We start from the raw sequence: 20222 nt of genomic DNA on the forward strand, positions 1-20222 counted from the left end.
ATTTTCGTTCACGCTCTCGTTCTTCTCTTTCTCTTTCTCGCTCTTCTCTTTCTTTTTCTCGCTCTTCTCTTTCTTTTTCTCGGTCTTCTCTTTCTAATTTTTCTCTTTCTAATCGCATTTTCTCTAACTCTACTTGAAACTGATATTCTGCCATTTTATAAGAGCCTAACTCTGATTTAACTGTATATTCTGGAAGATCGTATTTTTCAAAGACGTTTTCTTCTACTAGTTTGTTTGCAACCTTAATTCTAATGTCTTGCTTTCTCTGAGAGGATTTAACATCTAACCCAAAATGCAAACCTAATGCGATCAAGTCATCCTTTTTTAACGTATCAAAAACCTGAACACTTGGTGAACTAAGAAAGTCTGTGACCGAAAATACCATGTTTATTTCTGCTGGCTTATAATCAAATTTAACGGTTCAATAAACAAAATTCTGACAATAAACTGCAAAAATGCAAGAAATTCTTTATCCCGGACGAGCCCCCAATTCTGTTATGGGTCAGAATAACCCTAAATGCCAGCAAAGATCAATAACAAAATTTAAACTTAACAATAATTTATTTACAGTAGTATATAATAAGTATATGAAACATAAAGTACAAACTTAGCAAGAATCTAAAAATACATACATCAGAGTGTCCGTTGCTGCACACAATGTCCCAGTGAAAATATATATCCCAGTTATATCTCAATAGTGCTTATACGACAAAGTATATCTATGCATCGAATTGACAGGGTATTTATACAGTAATATAAATCTAGAATATTCTAGAAATTGTTAAAACATGATATTATTGGAACAATCTGGACATACACAAAATTTAAGAATGTTCTAGATAAAATGACCAAACATGTTGACCACTCTGGAATGTTCAAGAAACTTAATGTTACTAATTATATACATAATGAAACAATACACATCTCACAACAACAGTATATGATTAAAGACCTTCCATGAGACCATTCCTCGCACTGATTTACTGAATCTAAGGGTTGTATTTTGTTACAATATTTTCTACAGTTAGATTTAAGAAAGTACTATGTAAAGAAAGAATGTCAACATGTAAAAAATAAAAAAAATCTTTGAACAATCTAAGCTTTCTCTTATGGACAGGGTTAACTAGAAAAGATCATATAATATATCAACTATAATTTTAAAATAAAGCTGTAATGAGTTCGTCAGGTACTCTTTTAAATTGTAAATTATAATAGAGTGTAAATTGATAAACACTTTGGTAGAGGCACAGGGCAGTTTTCCCCTCACAAAAAATGACAAAGTGCATGACATTAATGCTATATGTTTTAAAAATCAAAACGAAATATACAAATTAAACCAAAAACAAATTTAGTTAATGGAAAAACAAATTCTATCAAAAACAAAAAGAAATTCAAAATTGCATATGAGTAATTGTGACATGATGAAATCATGAACTTTGTACTTAAGCCCTAGGTGGGATTCGAACCCCTCAAACCTAAGTATCTGATGAATGATTTTGAATAATTTAATTCTATTTTTGATGGTCACACTAACAGCAACACTTTTGTACAGTACTGTGCAAATCGGAATAATCAAACTCAATTTATGGTATAGCCAATATATAACTAGAGACATTTGAAAAGAGTAGTGTATGGAAAGCTATGAAATCTATGGACAAAGCATCGATATGGTTTGTTTTCTTCAGCATTTCTGTCAGGCCTTCATTGTACCATAAATGAAAGTCTTTATTACATCAAAAACACCAATTGCAAAATAACATACTACATGTATTAATGAAAATAGGGATTCTTTTGAACATTCAATCTAGTAATCACATTGTACACGAATAAAAATGACTTAACAAATACAAATTTAATATTGAATTTCTAAAGTAACAGCATTGTTAATATCATGTAAAAATATAATTTTTATTTTGTGAAAAATACTTCAAGAAATTACTTTAATCATTATAATTGTATAATTTTATTTATATCGCAGATTTAAAAACCTCAGATCAGACCTCTTGGGCCCCAGGCATCTCGTAAATATACCAGTTCATAACCCAACAATTAAAGATGGGGGTCGCGCAATGATGTACTATAATCTTTATGCAACCACAGATGGTTTTAATTCCATCCACAACCATTCCCCACGATAAATTAAAGTCCAGGCCTTTTGATATCATTGACAGCTGTTTTTTCAATAAAAGTGTAAGTAAATTTACTTACCTGGTCATTGATCATTTGCAAAATTATTTTGTTAAAGCACATTCTGATTGCACACACAAGTACTTTGAAGGTGACATCAAAGAGATGCTTGAGCTTCTGATAGACAATATCTATGTGGATTTTGGAGACCAAGTATTCCAACAATCTATTGGAATTCCCACAGGCACCAATTGCTTTCCATTATAAGCAGTCTATTTTTGTATTCATATGTGCAAAGTCTTATGCGTGAAAAGAAAACACTTGCTGTGGTCTTCAACTCGACATTTAGATATATCGACGACGTATTGTCAATTAATAATGGTAATTTCCATTCCTACGACGATACGATATACCTGGTGAGCTTGAGATAAAAGATACCACAGAGTCTGACACATCTGTTCCATACTTGGTTACTTTACTTGAAAAGACGTTAATGGTAATCTAACAATTAAGCTATATGATAAACGTGATGACTTTAACTTTTCTATCGTCAACTTCTCCTTACTTATGCAGCAATATACCTTCATCACCTGCGTACGGAGTGTATAATCTCAGTAGATTCGATACGCAAGAGCATGGTTTACGTATGAACAATTTCTAGAACGAGGCAAATTTTTGTCAAGGAAGTTGATGAAACAAGAATATAAACAGTCTCGTTTATTGGTCATCATTTTGTAAATTCTATACTCGATATAATGACCTTGTCAACAAATACAATTTATCATTGAGACAAATGCTGACTAACGTTTTTCATACTAATTGTTAGTCCATTATTTAAACACTGAATTGACGACGGGTTTTTCCGTTATTTCCCAATCCTGACAAGGAGCACACGGTGGGACTCGTGGAGGTGTTTTCCAAAAACAACACTTATTGAACTTGGTTGCTATAACTTTCCTGATTTTTCGTCCCTTTTTATAGCAATAATCCATTGCCTGCGTATAACCTCATTCCTTGGAAAACGATGGCCACCCCCTGTTAAAGCACTCAGGCACACAACAGCCCGAAGAAGGCATTAAAAATGATAGTTCAGCAAAATCTAACCTTGATGTAGTATTATACAATATGGATGCCAGGACCGCACCTACAACAGCGCCGCCTACTTCCGCCGCAAGAGAGAAAACTTTAAACAACTTTAAACAATTTACGGAGGCACCGTAGCGTTAAAATTGTACAATGTTTCAATGCACGAAAGAAAATAAACGAAATATTTCTAAGGTTTACTTAATTAATGAAATAAAATGCATATCATTCCTTTTTTATTTTATTATTATTATTTTTAACACAAATATTTTTACAGGATAATAAAGGAAATCCTGATAGAAAACGTAAAGGTCAGGAAAATAGTGGGGAAAGGGAGCGGGACCTGCAAGCACTACGTTCATTGAAGAAGTCACTATAAGACAAACTTCTACCTATACAAAGAAAACTACAGTTATTAAAAGGTAGAAATTTATATTCTTGTACCTTTATTCGTCAATTACATCCAATGCATTTCCCACCGCTTCTGTCAGATCCTTAAAGAGTTTAATGTATATATAATGTATATGTTTCTTTAAAGCATTCTTGATTTCATTCATCAATTTCACTCTCATGTCTTCTTTATTTCGATATCATAAAATCAAATTAAAGTATATGTACGACAATTACATGTGGATAAGAACTGAATATTAAAGGCATAAGTATATGTTGTATGTACCATCATCGTAGTCTAAATCTAGGAGTTGTTGGATCTTCTTATCTATTTTCGTTGCAATTTCTGTTTTTGTCCCATTTGCAATGGCATAGTAGTGGTTGCGATCAAATGATGTAAAGAAAATTTGTTGTAGACCTAGAGATATTTTAATGGAAAATAGCATCATTAGCACCGTCTTTGATGTTAAGCTGTGATTCGATGTTCTTTTTTTTCTGTAATGACAGATTCTTGTTTTAGTCTCGTTTAGATTTTAAAGCCATTGAAACTCCTAATTACAAACATATATACATAATTGTATAAAACATTTTTTTATGAAAAAGACATGTAAGGGGTAAACATTGATGAAATTTTTGTAGGGTAATACTTATTTTCAAATATATTGCAGCAAAAAAACGTGCACGAAACAACAAAGGGTGAAGTTTTTTATAATTATCAAAACTTCGTCGGGGAAAATATCCACATATTCCTCTACCTATTTTGAAGAGGTATGGATTATTCGGGATATTTGATATAAGTATATATATTTTGCTTTTATTTACTTCTTTTCCTTTTGCTGGTTTATTAAAAAGAAAGTATAAATCTGTAAATATATACAATGTGCTTTAAAGGATTTGCGACACTTTGGTACAAAGTACTGCTCCATGTAACAAAAATAATGAACGTCTTTCTATTATTGTACATCTCCTTCTACAGCACCCTCCTTCTTTAGCACCCCCTCCCTCTACAGCATCCTATCATACAGCACCCCCTCCCTCTACAGCACCCCCTCTACAACAGCAACCTCTCCTTCTAAATATCTCCCGTACATCCGCATATCCATCGCCACAGCTTTCCATTGCAACCCCCCCCCCCCCCCAATAACTAACATTTTAGTACAAGCCGAGGTACACAAAAACCCTGAAGGAGATGGAACACCTAACCACAATAAAGTGAAAAGAAAGAAACTGATGCAAAAGAACAAAAGTATCCAAACGGACACAATTAACACCAAAGTGCCGGAAAAGTGCAACATCTGTTTAAGATCTGGTGATAGGGGATTATGGGTAGGGTGTGACCAGGCCCGCAGGGTACTGGGTGCTTGACACATGTTTAAAATAAAATTTCACATCAAAGGCTGCATTGAAGAAAACGAAGTTCCAATGACCTTTTCAAAGAAAAAATAAAACTAAATATCACGTACAAAGTCTTTCACGTTATGAAACTTGCAAAGGTAGAAAGAAAAACAGACTTCTTCCAAAGTATCCCAAGTTTCTACGGGTTTGCTTTGCTTTTCCTTTGGGGCTCAACTCGGTAGCCAGCTCTTTGCTTGTTTTTGTTGGACACAAGAATAAAATCGCACCTTCTCGTTTACTTGGGTGACCAATTCTAAATTATTTCATTCATTAAATATGTATTATCAGATTAACATAGGGAGAAAAAAGTCATTTTCTAAAATTATATATTCTTCACCAAAATAACCATTAAACATCGGTTAAGAATTTATAAGTGCAGTGCTATATTCTTTAGATGAACTGTGCTTTTTATGTGCTGCAGTGCATCTCCTACGGGTAACAGATTCGTGCTCCTTAAGGTATTGTCGAATTTCAGGGTTATGGTTAGGGTTGCACACTTGCATCATCATGACCAGCATTTCAATCTGCTGTTAATTAGTTTTGGTTACACCGAAGTAAAGCTGATAAAAGAACGAGGGCGCTTTTGATTGGCATTTGGCAGGAATCTGGGCGTAATTGAAAAGTGAAAATTTGATCGAAATGTCATATGAAGTTTTATAAAAATTTTTTATTTATCGGGTTCCTGTGCAACAGGAAAGGAAAATATTTTCCCGAAATTGAGCTTTGATTTGCTAAAAAATAACTTTAAAATTGGCCAGATTAGACATTTGGTACAAAATGGTACATTTTTAAACACGTTTTTCTAAAATTTTTCTATCTCTGTTTTCTCTCCATGATTTTGAACATTTTTGAAACGTTATTTGTGTGTATTTTAATTCAAAGAAACGAATACACATTTTAAAAAAAATGGAGAGAAGACCCATAGACCATGAAAAATGTATTTTTTCCCAAGAAATCCAAATGTGTGAATGTGGTGCTTCTTTGTCCTTTTTAAATCATCTGAAAACAGGTGACGGTGATAGCTCAGTAACTAGGGCTACCTGTTCAGTGCGCTCGAAGCGAAAAGTTTTTGGTTCCAGCCTGGCATAGGGCGTTAATTTTTTTTATACAAAAAACCATTTATTTTGTCAGTTTCGTTTTATGTCCTGATGTATCAAAATTTTGAATTAGATCAATTTTGGTTCAGTTTGGTTCTCGAGCGAAATCAATTCCAATCTTCTATTCTATAATGTACATATATACGTATCATGCATCTAACATTTCAAAACCTCTTCTTCTATGAATCAAGGCCATCAGAGATGTCATTTTAAATGGATTTAAGTTAAGAACTAAAAAGTATTTTGGATATCAGTGAATAGACAGGACTGAAAAAGTACATATTTAATCAATGATTTAGCATTGGAAAACAGAGAATTCAAAGAGTACCCAAGAAAACACGAAAAAATAAACAGTTTGCGGTAAATGTTTGGGTTGCCTGAGCAAACAACAGGAACAAAAGAGCTGTCCCTCTGATTTTTAAATCCATATCAAGTGATGAATTAAATTTCTGGATGTGTCGATTTGTAAATGAAGCCCGCAGACAAGATGGTTAGTACATTTATATTTCCTGTCTATTACACGAATAACTATCTACAATATACCCAATCAGTGGCAGAGCTAAAATAAGAGCGAGAGAGAGAGAAAGGGAGATCTCTCACTTCTTAATGTTTTAATAAGCTTTGCATCTAGGCCCCTGTCCAAAGTAAAATAAGTATCCTCATCCCGAATTATAGGTAAAATTCCTAACCGACTTGCACATTGGTTTTCCAAAACAAAAAAAAAAAAAAAAAAAAAACAAAAAAAAACAAACAATATATTCTTGAAGTAGTGTGAATCAGATGTGGCTACTCAAAAATATCAAAGAACCTTTGGACAATTTGAAATCACAAGAATTTACCAAATCAACGGGTAATAAGTACAGGTAATAAAACAGACTATACACAGGTAACCACTCAGGTGTGAAAATCCCAATTTTGGCTAGATGGGAATAAGAAATTCAGAATTTTGGCTAAGTGGGAATAAACCGATTAGGATTACCGTTTTATCTCAGTAATTTTCTGTCAATGCATGCATTGTTTTAATGTAAATTAAATGAGTAAATACTCCATTTCTTTTCACTGAAAATAGAAATAAATTTTAACATTGTACCACGTCCATGTGATAGCAACACGTACTGTGGTAAAGGTAACGAATGTTTACTGATATGCGGGAGTACTAATGTGTCTCCGTGCTTGACTAACCAAAAAGTCAAATACGGGTATAGATAAAAAAAATATATATATCAAATTTATAAATTTCAATGACAAGTGAAAGCGCTAAAATTTATTTGCGCCAATGCATTCCAACTTGCGTTTTCGAAAAAATACGTATGAGCCAAATTTTCTCGTTTTACAGTATTATAATAAGTGTACAATAAAATATACTAACTTGATTCGTGCTCATGCATATCATAACATCTACTGTATACTTTGCATTTTACTGCACTCTGCATTTTACTACAAACACTAAAGCATTTCACTGCATACTGCATTTTACTGCACATACTAAAGCATTTCACTGCATACTGTATTTTACTGCACATACTAAAGCATTTTACTGCATACTGCATTCTACTGCAAATCTCAAGCATTTTACGGCATAACTGCACAAATATTTATACAAAATATTTGTGTACAGTAAACACGTACCTTACACCATACATTGTAGTTACTACATACTATAATAAGACTATAATATACTCGTATACTATGGGCACACTACTAGTACTTGAAATGATAGCAATACACACATTACTCAATCATGTAATTTACAACAAAGTTAAGAACTAAGGTCCTTGGCCATGTCAGGAAACTGTATAATATAAAACCTTTAATAAAACAAACTTGGGTGACAACGGGTCACACATGCGTGCAAATCATACGTGTACTGTTCACCATAGAATTATTAACACATCAATTGTGCGTTTGAAAGACGTAAATAAAGCATGCGTCAGATCTAGCTTACTTGAAAACAACAAACGAAAAACGAAACTTGCTTGCGAATGCAGAAATAACGAAAAATTAGGATTTTCTGAGAATCAAAGACAAATAATAGGTCGGTAAATCTTTTTCGAAACTTTCTTAAGATTAAAACAGAAGCGGGTATTTTGAAGCAAACGTAAAAACGACCGACATCCTAAATCAATTAGACATTCAGTATAATTTAAAAAATGGTGCCTATTTTGAAGGGTTCAAATTGACACCCCACGAAAAACCATTGTCAACAGACGTGTAAGCGGGGGTCGACAATGACTTTCCGAGAGGTGTCAATTTCAACTGCTACCATTTATATAATGTTGCTATTCATGTTAACTTTTAAAGGCAATCCAAAGACGTGTCACTGGATCCCTCAGTTTTGACAGAGATTGGACGGAATATAAGAATGGTTTTGGAGCCCCAGAACAGGATTTCTGGGTTGGTAAGTGTAAATCTCTTACATTAGAAGAGGCAGATAAAAAGAGCATATCAAATTTACATCTGCTTTTAAGACAGGATGATATGTTTTGACGATATTCACTTATAAGATTTAATTGGTATCTTGAATAAGAAAACAAGATTTTGTAATAATGTCTATTCATATTCTTAAATTTATTGTATTGCAATAGAAATTACAGTTAATTTTAAATATGACTTAATACAGGAAATGACGTAATTTATCAATTAACCAAAGAAAAGACTCTCCAATACCCGTACATTGAATTTCATTCTTATTTCTACTCATACCCCTGTCGTTACACTGAGCAATCCTATATAAAGATTACTCGTCTCATAGTGCATGACGTATTTAAGACAGATTTCCTTGTAATGAAGATATTTCTAACTTACTCAGGAATACTTGATGTACATATTTAATATACCAAGCAATAATTACATCGATGGAAGCTCTTGTTCTATCTTAATTTGTAGGGAAAAAAGGAAGTCTTATTTTTGACATCAAATGTATTTCAAATGTCTTTCCACATATTAAACTGTACTTATCATATACTGATATAGCTCAACTGTTAATGGTGCAAGATTCAAATTTGTGAAAGCAGTACGCACAGATCAGAATTCGGCAAATTTACACTAAAAAAAAAAAGATAATTGACTGCCGTCATGAGAAAAGGGCCCTTATCTTTTGACGTCACAATGCTCAGAAAACGACGTCAAAGTCGCGGTATTGTAAACACGGAAGTAATTTTTGTTGACTGCATTTTGTAAACAAGAAATTAAATTGAATTTCAAAGTGTAACAAAAATTTGAAGCTTGATGCGGACATTTTTTTAATAGGTATATGATATTATTACAATTTAGTACGTAAATTTATTCATAATTTTGTTTAAATATTTAACTTGATGCTGATATACGGGACATTGGACATGCACAAATTGCTAGCTCTGGAACAGCGATTAAACGATGTCTATGCATGACGAAATTGAAGATGCTGTTTTTTTGTTTTCTTGGCAATTTACGAATACTTTAATTTGAATTCATGTTAAGAAGTCTCAATATCAAAGGTATATTCCATGTACTAGACTAGTATATTTTTGTCAGAGAGAGAGAGAGAGAGAAGAGCGAGCGAGAGGTCTATGCACATACAGTAATTACCGTTTTTATAAGAGCTACTTTTCCCCTGAAAATATATGTTTTATCATAATGTAATAATGTAAAACATACAGAATGTATTTAGTCATTTTAATTTTAATCCATAGTTAATTACACTGATGTACCCCGATTGTCAGCCTTCGATGAACTGTCGATTTTAATTTTTTTTTAAGGGGGGGGGGGTAATAAGACATGCCAAACAAAAATCTCCGGATAAAAGAAGAGTTAAAAGTTAAGCTATGAAACATAATCCCTCTTTTATTAGATAAAGATACTGGTAACATGGGAGATCCAAACCTACATCAACAGTAAATAACTTACTTTTAGTTTTAATAACTTACCTTTTACTAAATTAACAGTAATAGAGAATGATAAGGAAAAAAAAATACGGATGATAGGGATGTCACAATTTTGTTAAATTAAATTTTGTTTCAAATACTAATCTAAAATGATCAAATAAATACATTCAAAGGAATTGTATGGTAGAAATTATTTTTGTTTCAAATTTCTGAAATTGTTCCGATGAAATGATTGAATGAAAATCAACTGGAGCCTATTTTGCAATATGTTAAGAAATTAAATACAGCTACTGTAGACTTTTCCCAAAAGCATTATACCCAATGTTGAAGAAATGAACAATATTACATCAACAATGATAATATGAATGAGGAACCAAAAGGAAAAATAAAACTATAGATTAAGCAAAAAGACGTACGAATTTCCGGATATCATATATATGGCTACATCTCTTGAGAATACATTCACCGAAAGAGCAAAAAGTATGTAACAAATTATAATTTCCAAAAGTTATGAACATTTTTAAAATCTTTAAAAACTTTAATGAGCGTGAAATATTATTATATAACTGACTGTTGAATTCTTGATATGAAATAAATAAACCACATTTTGCGTTGAAATCTTCAACTCTGATACATGTATCAAAATACCCCGCATATCTTGACATTAATTTCTTAAAGTTCCGTTGAAATCGAGATAAGACTTTATATCGTAATCCTTACATGACCCTACGGAAAGTTATTAATAAAGAAACACAAATTTTTCTTCTTTTAAAGAAAATATTGATCATTACAATCGCAGCAAGTAGCAACGGGGGTAGGGGGTGGAGTTTACATTGAAAGTCCCTCCCCCCCACACCACCACCACCACACACACACATACACACTCTTTGTTGTAGTATAGTCAAATTCGTGCACTATAGGGCTAAAGAATAAGGCAGTGTTTTATGTTTGATTAAGAAAATTTGATACTAAAAGAAGTTTGAACCTACCCACCCCCCTTTCTGCTCAACGGCGAAATTGGATTCGAGTTTCGACACCCCCCCTTTTTTTAAGGTAAATTTATTTATTTTTTCTGGCTGAACCATCCCCCAAATTTTTCAAAGGAGTTAGTGTGGGGACAGGCGAAGGTACGAGTCAAATGTTTTTATTTTGGGATATGTTTGGTATGTTCTGAATGTAACAACTAGGAAAAAATGGTCTGCCTAAGTAAATATTTCAGCGAAAGAGAGTCAGATTAGAGCGGTATAATATTTACTTAATTAACAGCATCGCCTCAGACAAAAAGCATTAAGGTATGTTGTACATAATAGTTCATCATTGGATAAGACAATCGCATCGAAATTTTGAAAAGCTTATATCAAGTTAATTAGCCATTCACGGAGGAAAATGAATACTTAGTAGATGACCGTTCGTGGCCGTGAAAAATTGTTTCGCTTGTCAAGGAAAATTTGGTGATTGAAAGTGCCTACATGTACAACTGAAAAAAAATATAGCTCCCCCAACTGAAATGGCTTCCAAAGGGCCAGCCGTTCTTGCGTAAAAATACAGTGGACCTTCAGATATCCGGAAGCCAGATATCCGGATGTATCCGAACGATTTTTCATCAGGACGAAAGTTTTATTAACTGGTAATTCCGGTATCAGGACGCTTCACATATCCGGGCAAATTGACTAGGAATCAAAGCATCCGGATAAATGAGGCTCCACTAAGTATACATTCAGTTTCAGTTTCAAATAGACTTCGTCAAAATTTTAATATGGAAATGTAATTTCGCACAGAAAAGTCAAGACCGTTTAGTGTAAATATAATAAAAAGAGACAAGAACAGCACAATTGCCATCTTTTTTATTAAATTATACAATATTATACATAGATATTTTTTTGAGATAATAGAAGCGGCCCTTGTTAGAAATATACAAATGTTGTGTTCATGTGAAACAGGGTACAGGTGCCACAAAATATATTTTAAAAAAAGGTAAATGAGCAGAAATATTTGTAACCGATTTTTATTGTGATTTAATTTTAAAAAAAATAAGAAGTTAAAAGACGGTTTAAATTTGAGGCATAAATTCAAAGAAAGATTTAATTTTAGGTATATAATTCATTTGTCCTTTATTTGCCAATTTACTACCACGTTTCTACTCCATAACTAAGACAGGCGACGAAAATGAATTGTATACACAGTGGAAACCTAGAGCTTTAAACATTTTAATTTTTAAATAAAATGTTCAAAAACGTAAAAAAAAAAATTAAAATCCGCTTGCATGGAAGAAGGGAACTTATATTTTTTCATGAATGTTTATAAAGCAATAAACGTTTTTAAAAACAAGTTTACATATCCTAGCGTATCTGAATTTTTTTTCTCAATTGAATTTTTGGTGATACAGAAAATTCATGGTGTTTTTTTTTTATTATAGTAACAGAAGAAAGTTACTTGCGTGTGTGATTGTGAGTGGATGATGTCTCACAAGTTTTTTTTATTATTGGGATCGATGTTCTTTTTGCGAGGGGTGCCCCTATTTGCTCGTGGTGTCTTTCTGCATGGGATTCTCTATCTATGTATATATTTCTTTTAATCTTTAAGTGTTACAAATTCTTTATATATTTTATAAATTGAATTAGATTATTTGATATAAAAAGAATGATTTTTATGGATTTAAACAAATATTATTTCCCTACTGATTATGTTATAAACCGTTCCTACATTCTGTATAGACCCCCCTCCCCCTCCCTTTTACGAATTACTAGATCTGCTCTAAAATTAGCATGGAAATAGTAATAACATACGAAATCCCTCAGGAATAGTTAAATACTAGTCGCTTGGAGGAAAAATAATAAATACTTTCTCATATTTTAAATGCTCAAAACGATTGAGGTTATTTAAATAACACGTGATTTTAAGATTTTTTGAAAATTGAATAAAACGCAGGCGACGTCATTTCGTTTTCAGTGAGTAACGTCAAAGTTAATTTTGAAGCGCCTCACTAAAATGCTCATAAAATATCGAAAAAGTGAGATATTTTCAAAATTTATGTATATTTGCATTCAGAAAGAGTCCGGCTATCAAAATTTACCAAAAAGTCAATTTGTGAAAATTTGACCTTAAGGGCCCTTTTCTCGTGACGGCAGTCAATTGTATAAACTTATTAAATACATTTTATGTTTATCTTTTGCAGTACAATGCAACCATGATTATTCTTATCAAAATAAATAGCTCCATCTTTGCCAAGCAAGAAAAGTCTGTCTCAATCAGAACACCTGTGAAAAATAGAAAACTATAAAAGCAGCAACAGTTAAATATTTATGACCAAAGTTAATTTTCTTTCGAAAGTAGATCAAACTTGTCAACGTCAAAGAGTTAAAATTAATGATGCCCAAAAAATTTCACCAAGAATACACAGGTTAAATATAAAAGTCATACGAATCAACCATTCAAAAGTTATGGCCAAAATTCATCAAAAGAAGGTCAAAGTTAGGGATTAGGGTATGGATATAACGAACAGCAATCAGTATCAAAGTCCATAAAACAATACAAAATTGGAGCAGAGCAAACACGGACCTCCGAAACATCAGAGGTGGGATCAAGTGCCTTGGAGGAGTGCACACCGGTCACACCCGCCGTGTGCTATTTGTTATGATCGAGAAATAACGGAAAAATCCGTCGACAATTCAGTATATATCAACTAAGAAATAGTATGAGAAACGTCAGTAAGCATTTGACTCAATGATAAACTGTATTTGCTGACGAGATCATTTTATCGACCATAGAACTTACGAATTGATGATTTAAAACAAGACTGCTGATATTCTTGTTTCATCAACTTGCTTGTCAATAATTTACCTCGTTTAAGAAATTATCCATACGTATAGCATGCTCTTGCGTATCTAATCAACTGATATATATATAAACCCGATGTGCAGGTGATGAAGGTATATTACTGCATAAGTAAGGGAAGTTGACGATGGAAAAGTTAAAGTCATCACGGTTTCATATAGCTTGGTTGTTAGATTACCATAAACGTCTTTTTCAAGTAAAATTTCCAAGTATGAAACAGCTGTGTCAGACTATGTGGTATCTTTTATCTCAAACTCACAAGGATATATCGTATCGACGTAGGAATGAAAATTACCATTGTTATGTGACAATACGTCGTCGATATTATATAATTATGGACTTCAGTGTAGGTCGATATTAGGTTAGAAGGACTCATGGCAATTGATATTGACCAAAGACACAGAAAGTGATAGCAACCGAGCCTGCGAGGTCCCTATCATTTTCTAAGTCTGAGGTCAATATCAATATTGCCATGAGTCCTTCTAACCACATATTGACCGTTCATTGGAGTCAATAATAATTATATTATATAATCACTCGAAGTGAATCCATTGACACAGTCCTAACTGAACAGATTCGGCTGTCATTACATCACAATGGTTTTTGAGCACGCTTCTTATATTATGACGTTACATTCTACGTAACTTTGGAGCAACCGAACGGTGTGTCGTGCAGTATCATTTTCCGCGGACGCGATTTCGCGTCGACATCACAAAAGGAGGAATATCATGTGACGTCCTTTCAGCCAATGAAAATTACGAAAATAATATTCTTATATAATATATCTAAATGTCGAGTAGTAAAAGGGTAAAAAAAGGTTGATATTACAGAAAAGATAATACCTCAAGAAATAAACCGGTGAAATAGTAAATCCCGCTAGTTTTAATAAAAACAATATTACAGAATTTTATTAAATTTAACAGTACGACATTTAAGAGTAATTCTCTGTAATCACCAAAATATTTTGGCACTCATAGTTACAGATTTAAATTTTTATATCATAACTTGATACAGGTGTGTGAGTGATTGTAAAATCTAAAAATAGTTTTTGAATTGTAACCTTGGTTGCCATAGAAACGGGATACAAACTTTCTCATTTTTGTAAATCATGAAAATCTGTACTTTTCATGAAAAATCATGTCTAGAAATGAATAGAGATATCTAAATTTGTGTTAATTGTTGTTATCCAATACTAGAGATTCAAACAACCATGTCTACAGTTTTAATTTTATGCTCATAAGTGGTCATGTTATGCATTGCAAAATGTCAAAAATATAGTAAATTTTGCTCAGTTTTTACAGACTTAAAACAAAAAAATACAGTCATCTACAAATTAAGCAAATTATAATAAAACATGAAATGTTGATATTAGGTTATATTTACACAATTAAAAAATTGGTGGGCAAATGATATGTGTAAAAGAAATTCAACGGTGAATATCCATTTTTTCTGCATTTTGAAGCATTGTTTGCTTCCAAATTACTTCCCTTGGATTACTCTCTATCGTTTGGATATACAATATGTGGGCACTTGTAGTGGTAAATAAGTGGTTTGGTGAGAAAACGTATAAAAGCGGGTCCGGGGTGAGGATTGGCAATGTGGAAGAAGGAAAAAGGCCAAGATATAATACCTAAGAAGACAAAGAGGTAATTATAAATATTAGAAATGGTAAGTATATATACTTTTTTCTCCATTTTATTGGCTTGCACGCATGTAACCCGAGATTCCTCTGCTATGATAATTGTGACACCTGAAGGGGCCACTGTCCTGACTCTCCCTGGTACATTTACAAACATAATTACATAACTAGTGCTAATTGTAACGGGGACCGTTACAGATGTTCCCCAAACGCTCCCCAACTCCCTTTTGGTGCCATATTCGCTGTAAGCTTTATTAAATGAGACAAACTCTATGCATTTGAGACTTTAGCAACGTTTACCCAGAAGTGTACCAAGTTCAATGAAATTTTAGCATTGCACGCGTGCACATGTGAATGTATGTGCGTAATGACCATAATCATCTTGTCTACACAAGCTATATATTTTAATGTACTAAATATAGTATTTAATCCAAAAGTATTAAAAATACGCTCATTCAAGTGTATATTTGATTTTACTCATTTCACGTGCACGCACGTGCATACATGAGCATGGTGACCATACTTTCTTGTAGAAGTCCATAACATCTATCTATGTTCTAAATCCCACCCGTTTGGTTGAAAACCAAGGGAGTTATAGCTGTTTAAAGTTTCAGCCAATCAGATTGCAGCACACGTACACGCATGTGTATGCATGTGCAGGCTGACCATACCTTCTTGTAGAAGTCCATTGTATCTATCTATGTTCCAAATCCCATCCTGTTTGGTGGAAAACCAAGGGAGTTATAGCTATTTAAAGTTTCAGCCAATCAGATTGCAGCGCACGTGCATGCACGTGTTTTCATGATAATTGCTATACATCATGTTGTAGGATATCCTAATGCATGGCTATTTTCAAAATTTCGAAGGATTTTGTCAAAAAACAAGAAAGATATTGAGACTTTAGTTTCAGCCAATCAGAGAGAAGTACACGTGCATGCGCGTGAGATCTTGCTATTTTGACCATGCCCTCTTGTCTATGCTTATAATGTATCCTTATATTATGAGTTTCAAAGCATTTCATAAAAAATTGAAAAGTTACGTCTGTATCAATTATATTGGACATTTCTCGTGCTGCACGTGCGCACTCTTGCAAGCACACGTGCATGCGCATGCTTTTATGAAAATTCTTATATATCAGGCATTAGATCTCCCTTATATGACTAAGTTCAAAATTTCAAAACATTCTGTCGAAAAACATGAAAGATATTGAGACTTTAGTTTCAGCCAATCAGAGCAAAGCGCACGTGCATGCGCGTGAGATCTTGTTATTTTTACCATGTCATCTTGTGAACACTACTAATATATCCTTTCATTGTGAGTTTCAAAACATTTCATCAAAAAATAGAAAAGTTACGGCTATATCAATTATATTGGTCATATTACGTGTTGCACGTGCGCGCTCTTGCAAGCACGTGCGCGCAAAATGACCTTCGTTCCGCAAATCTACATAACATGTCTACTGACCCTAAAAACATTTCACCTTAGTCGGATGTATAGTTTACGAGATCATTCGCGGACAAAAAAGTGCCCAGGAAGAAGAAAAATAATAATAATAAGAAACAGAGTAAAAACAATATGTTCCCCAACTTCGTTTGGGGAACATAAAAATACATGTTGATGGCAGACCATGAAGACATAAATCAGGTCAGACACAATTTCTTTATATAACCAGGTCCAGTACAATCAATTAATCTAGCTAGGTCCACAGGCACCTGAAGTATGGATAATACCCCCCCCTTTTTTTAATGAAAAAAAAATGTAAGAGTGTATACATGGTATAATACCTCGAAAATATAAAATTTCCCGGCAAACACATCTATATGTCGTTATGTGCAAGCAGATTGTACTTTTTCTCACGTTTAAAGAATGGCCCTATTCGGTATAATAAAAAATGGTCGAAGGTCCTAAATTCGACAGGGTCCGAATTTCGACGGTTTCGTTCTTTTGTTTATATCTCGTTCGTTCTCGCGAGATCGGGCTGGTGTGTGTAAACATAGTACCAATAGAGACTTACGATCGTTTTACCTGCATCATCTATGAAAATGCATTTCAAACAGGTAAGCAATTATTTCACATAGTTTAAGGCGAAAAAATGTCTGTCTTACGCAATATCACTTTTTTGATGCAAATATGAAATCTGGTTACTGGTATAAGCTTGCTGCACATAACTTGAAAAAATGTCGTCTGCATAGACTGACAATCCAGTACTGAAATTTACACCACTGCGTTTATGGAAAACAAGGCCAAACCAATTTTATTTTTAGTTTATTAGAACTATTTTTTTTATTTAAAAGAAAAAAAAAAGATTCGAATTTTGAATTAAAAACTCAATGGCTTAATGTATTGTTTTACCTTATTTGTAGGCTAATCCTATGAAAAAGTCATCTAAATACAGATTGTATTCACCAACTTCCCTTACTAATGCATATCTGTCGATAAAAACTGACAAAAAATCTGTTATGGGAGCAGCAAGGCAATACAATGTGCCCATTACAACCCTCAGAGATCGTGTGTTAGGCAATGTTGATCCTGAAACAGTTAAGAGTGGGAGGAGTCCTTTGTTAGATACACTCCAGGAATCTAATATTGTTGAACATTTAAAGGTCATGGCAGAATATGGCTATGGATATACTCGCCAAGAGGTTGTAGACCTGGCTTCAGATTACGCAGTCCAAAATGGTATTAGAGATAAGCAGCACCCATTCTCTCTTAAGTGGTTTCGGGGATTCGTGAGCAGGTGGCCTGAACTTAAAGTCCTTAAGCCTCGGAGTCTAGAAATTGTCAGGGCAAAGTGTGCATCAGTTCCTGTTGTTGACAGATATTTCAAAGAACTGGAACAGGTCATCAGAGAGAATAGTTTTGACAAGAACCCCTACCTAATTTACAATGTGGATGAAAAAGGATTTACCCAGAACCACACTCCTCCTTTTGTTGTTTGTGGTAACCAGTTTCCACCTCAAGCTGTCACTGCAGGTAAATCAAGTACCACCACAGTGATTGGTTGTGGAAGTGCGAGTGGTACAGCAATTCCTCCTTTTTTCATATTTGCGGGGAAGAGAATGATGCCAGAGTTAATGGAAGGTGCAACACCAGGCGCAGTAGGCAGAGTCTCAGAGACAGGATGGTCCAATTCACAGCTATTCCGTGAGTTCCTAGAAGATCATTTTTTGAAGCATGTCCCTATCAAGGATGGTCAGAAAGTTCTTCTGTTGATGGACGGGCACAAATCACACACTTCTGTAGGACTTGTCCAGTGGGCAAGAGACAGGAACATCATATTGTTTATACTTCCTGCACACACAAGTCACATTCTACAACCACTGGATGTTGGCTGTTATGGACCTATGCAGAAAATGTACAATTCAGAATGTCATAAGTTTACTAGAGAATCACACACCGTAGTAACAAGATATAACATTTGTCATATAGTTTGCAAGGTGTACAGCAAGGCCATGTCTGCAGAAAACTTGATAGCTGCATTTAGAAAAACTGGCATCTACCCATGTTCGCGAGCTGTAATTCCACCAGACAGTCTTAAACCTGCAGAAATATTTATCATGGAAAACGAGATATCTGACAGTTCAAAAGATGAGACAGCCGTAGAAAAAAGTAGAGAAAAGAATGATGACACAACATTCTTTGAAGCTAAAGTAACAGCTTGTAGGAATGCAAAGAGAGAGGGAGTCGCTGAAAAGAAAGAGAGAAAAACCATGAGCAAGATCATCTCTGGCCACTGTTTAACAGACAACATCATAGATCAGATGGTGCAACATGAAGATGAACAAAATGGTAAGGGAAAAGGCAAGAGAAAGACATCAGATGAAGATCAAGGGGCAGCTGCAAGTGGATCAGGTTCCAGAAAGCAGAGGAAAACTAGGTTGCCAGTTGTGGAAGATAGTGATACTGAGGAGGAGGAGGTGGTGCTGGAAAAGGACCTTTGTTGTGTGTGTAAAAAGTTTACACCAGAAGAGATCCGAAAAAGTGATATGTTAATATTCACCAAATGGGCTCAATGTGATGGCATGAGGAATGGGATGCCATGTAAGCACTGGACACACCTGCGGTACTGTTGCAGTACCCGGGTTGTCCGCTTACATGACAAATTCCTCTGCCCTCACTGCATTGAGGAGTAAAAATGATTATGAAATCAAACATTGTATTTACAATTGTTGCTATTAATTTACCTTATTTAACAAAAAATAAATCTAATTTCATTTCCACTAAAAATTTGTTTTGCTTGGCCTTCCTGATTGCTCGCATATCGAACGATGACGTAACCGTCGAAATTAGGACCCGGTAATGGCGGCGCCCATTGTTTATATGTCACTTTTGAATTCTTCACCAATAGAAGTAGATAAAACAAATTGGTTAAATCTTTACACAGGAAGGAATATAATTTGAATGATGTATTTACCGCTCAATTTATTTTAGTGGATTATTGTTTACATAACATAAAATATTGCAACACATTAAATGACTGTCGAAATATGGGCACACGAGGGTACTTTTACTGTACCGAAATAGGGCCATTCTTTAAACGTGAGAAAAAGTACAATCTGCTTGAATATAACGACATATAGATGTGTTTGACGGGGAAATTTTATATTTTCGAGGTATTATACACTCTTACATTTTTTTTTTTCGTTAAAAAAGGGGGGTTATTATCCATACTTTAGGTGCCTGTGGCTAGGTCGAGAGCTAGGCCTACATTTCAAAGCAACATTTTTTTCTTATTATTAAAAAAAAATTCGCAAGTAAATGACTACACATGTATTAATATAAATATATATACTT

The 20222-nt window shown here is 33.9% G+C and overlaps 1 protein-coding gene across 1 annotated transcript; it reads left to right on the forward strand.

Moving 5' to 3' along the window:
* The first annotated feature begins 17470 nt into the window (after nucleotides 1-17470).
* LOC134279799 (uncharacterized) lies at nucleotides 17471-19561 on the forward strand. The gene is made up of 2 exons (XM_062762215.1): nucleotides 17471-17485; nucleotides 17792-19561. Exons 1-2 carry the CDS (start codon nucleotides 17471-17473, stop codon nucleotides 19559-19561), a joined length of 1785 nt encoding a protein of 594 aa, XP_062618199.1.
* Nucleotides 19562-20222: the final 661 nt, after the last annotated feature.

This window comes from Saccostrea cucullata, unplaced genomic scaffold, assembly GCF_032062105.1.
Source record: "Saccostrea cucullata isolate Sc308-1 unplaced genomic scaffold, CSIRO_AGI_Scuc_v1 ctg5948, whole genome shotgun sequence".
In the NCBI taxonomy this organism is placed as follows: Eukaryota; Metazoa; Mollusca; class Bivalvia; order Ostreida; family Ostreidae; genus Saccostrea; species Saccostrea cuccullata.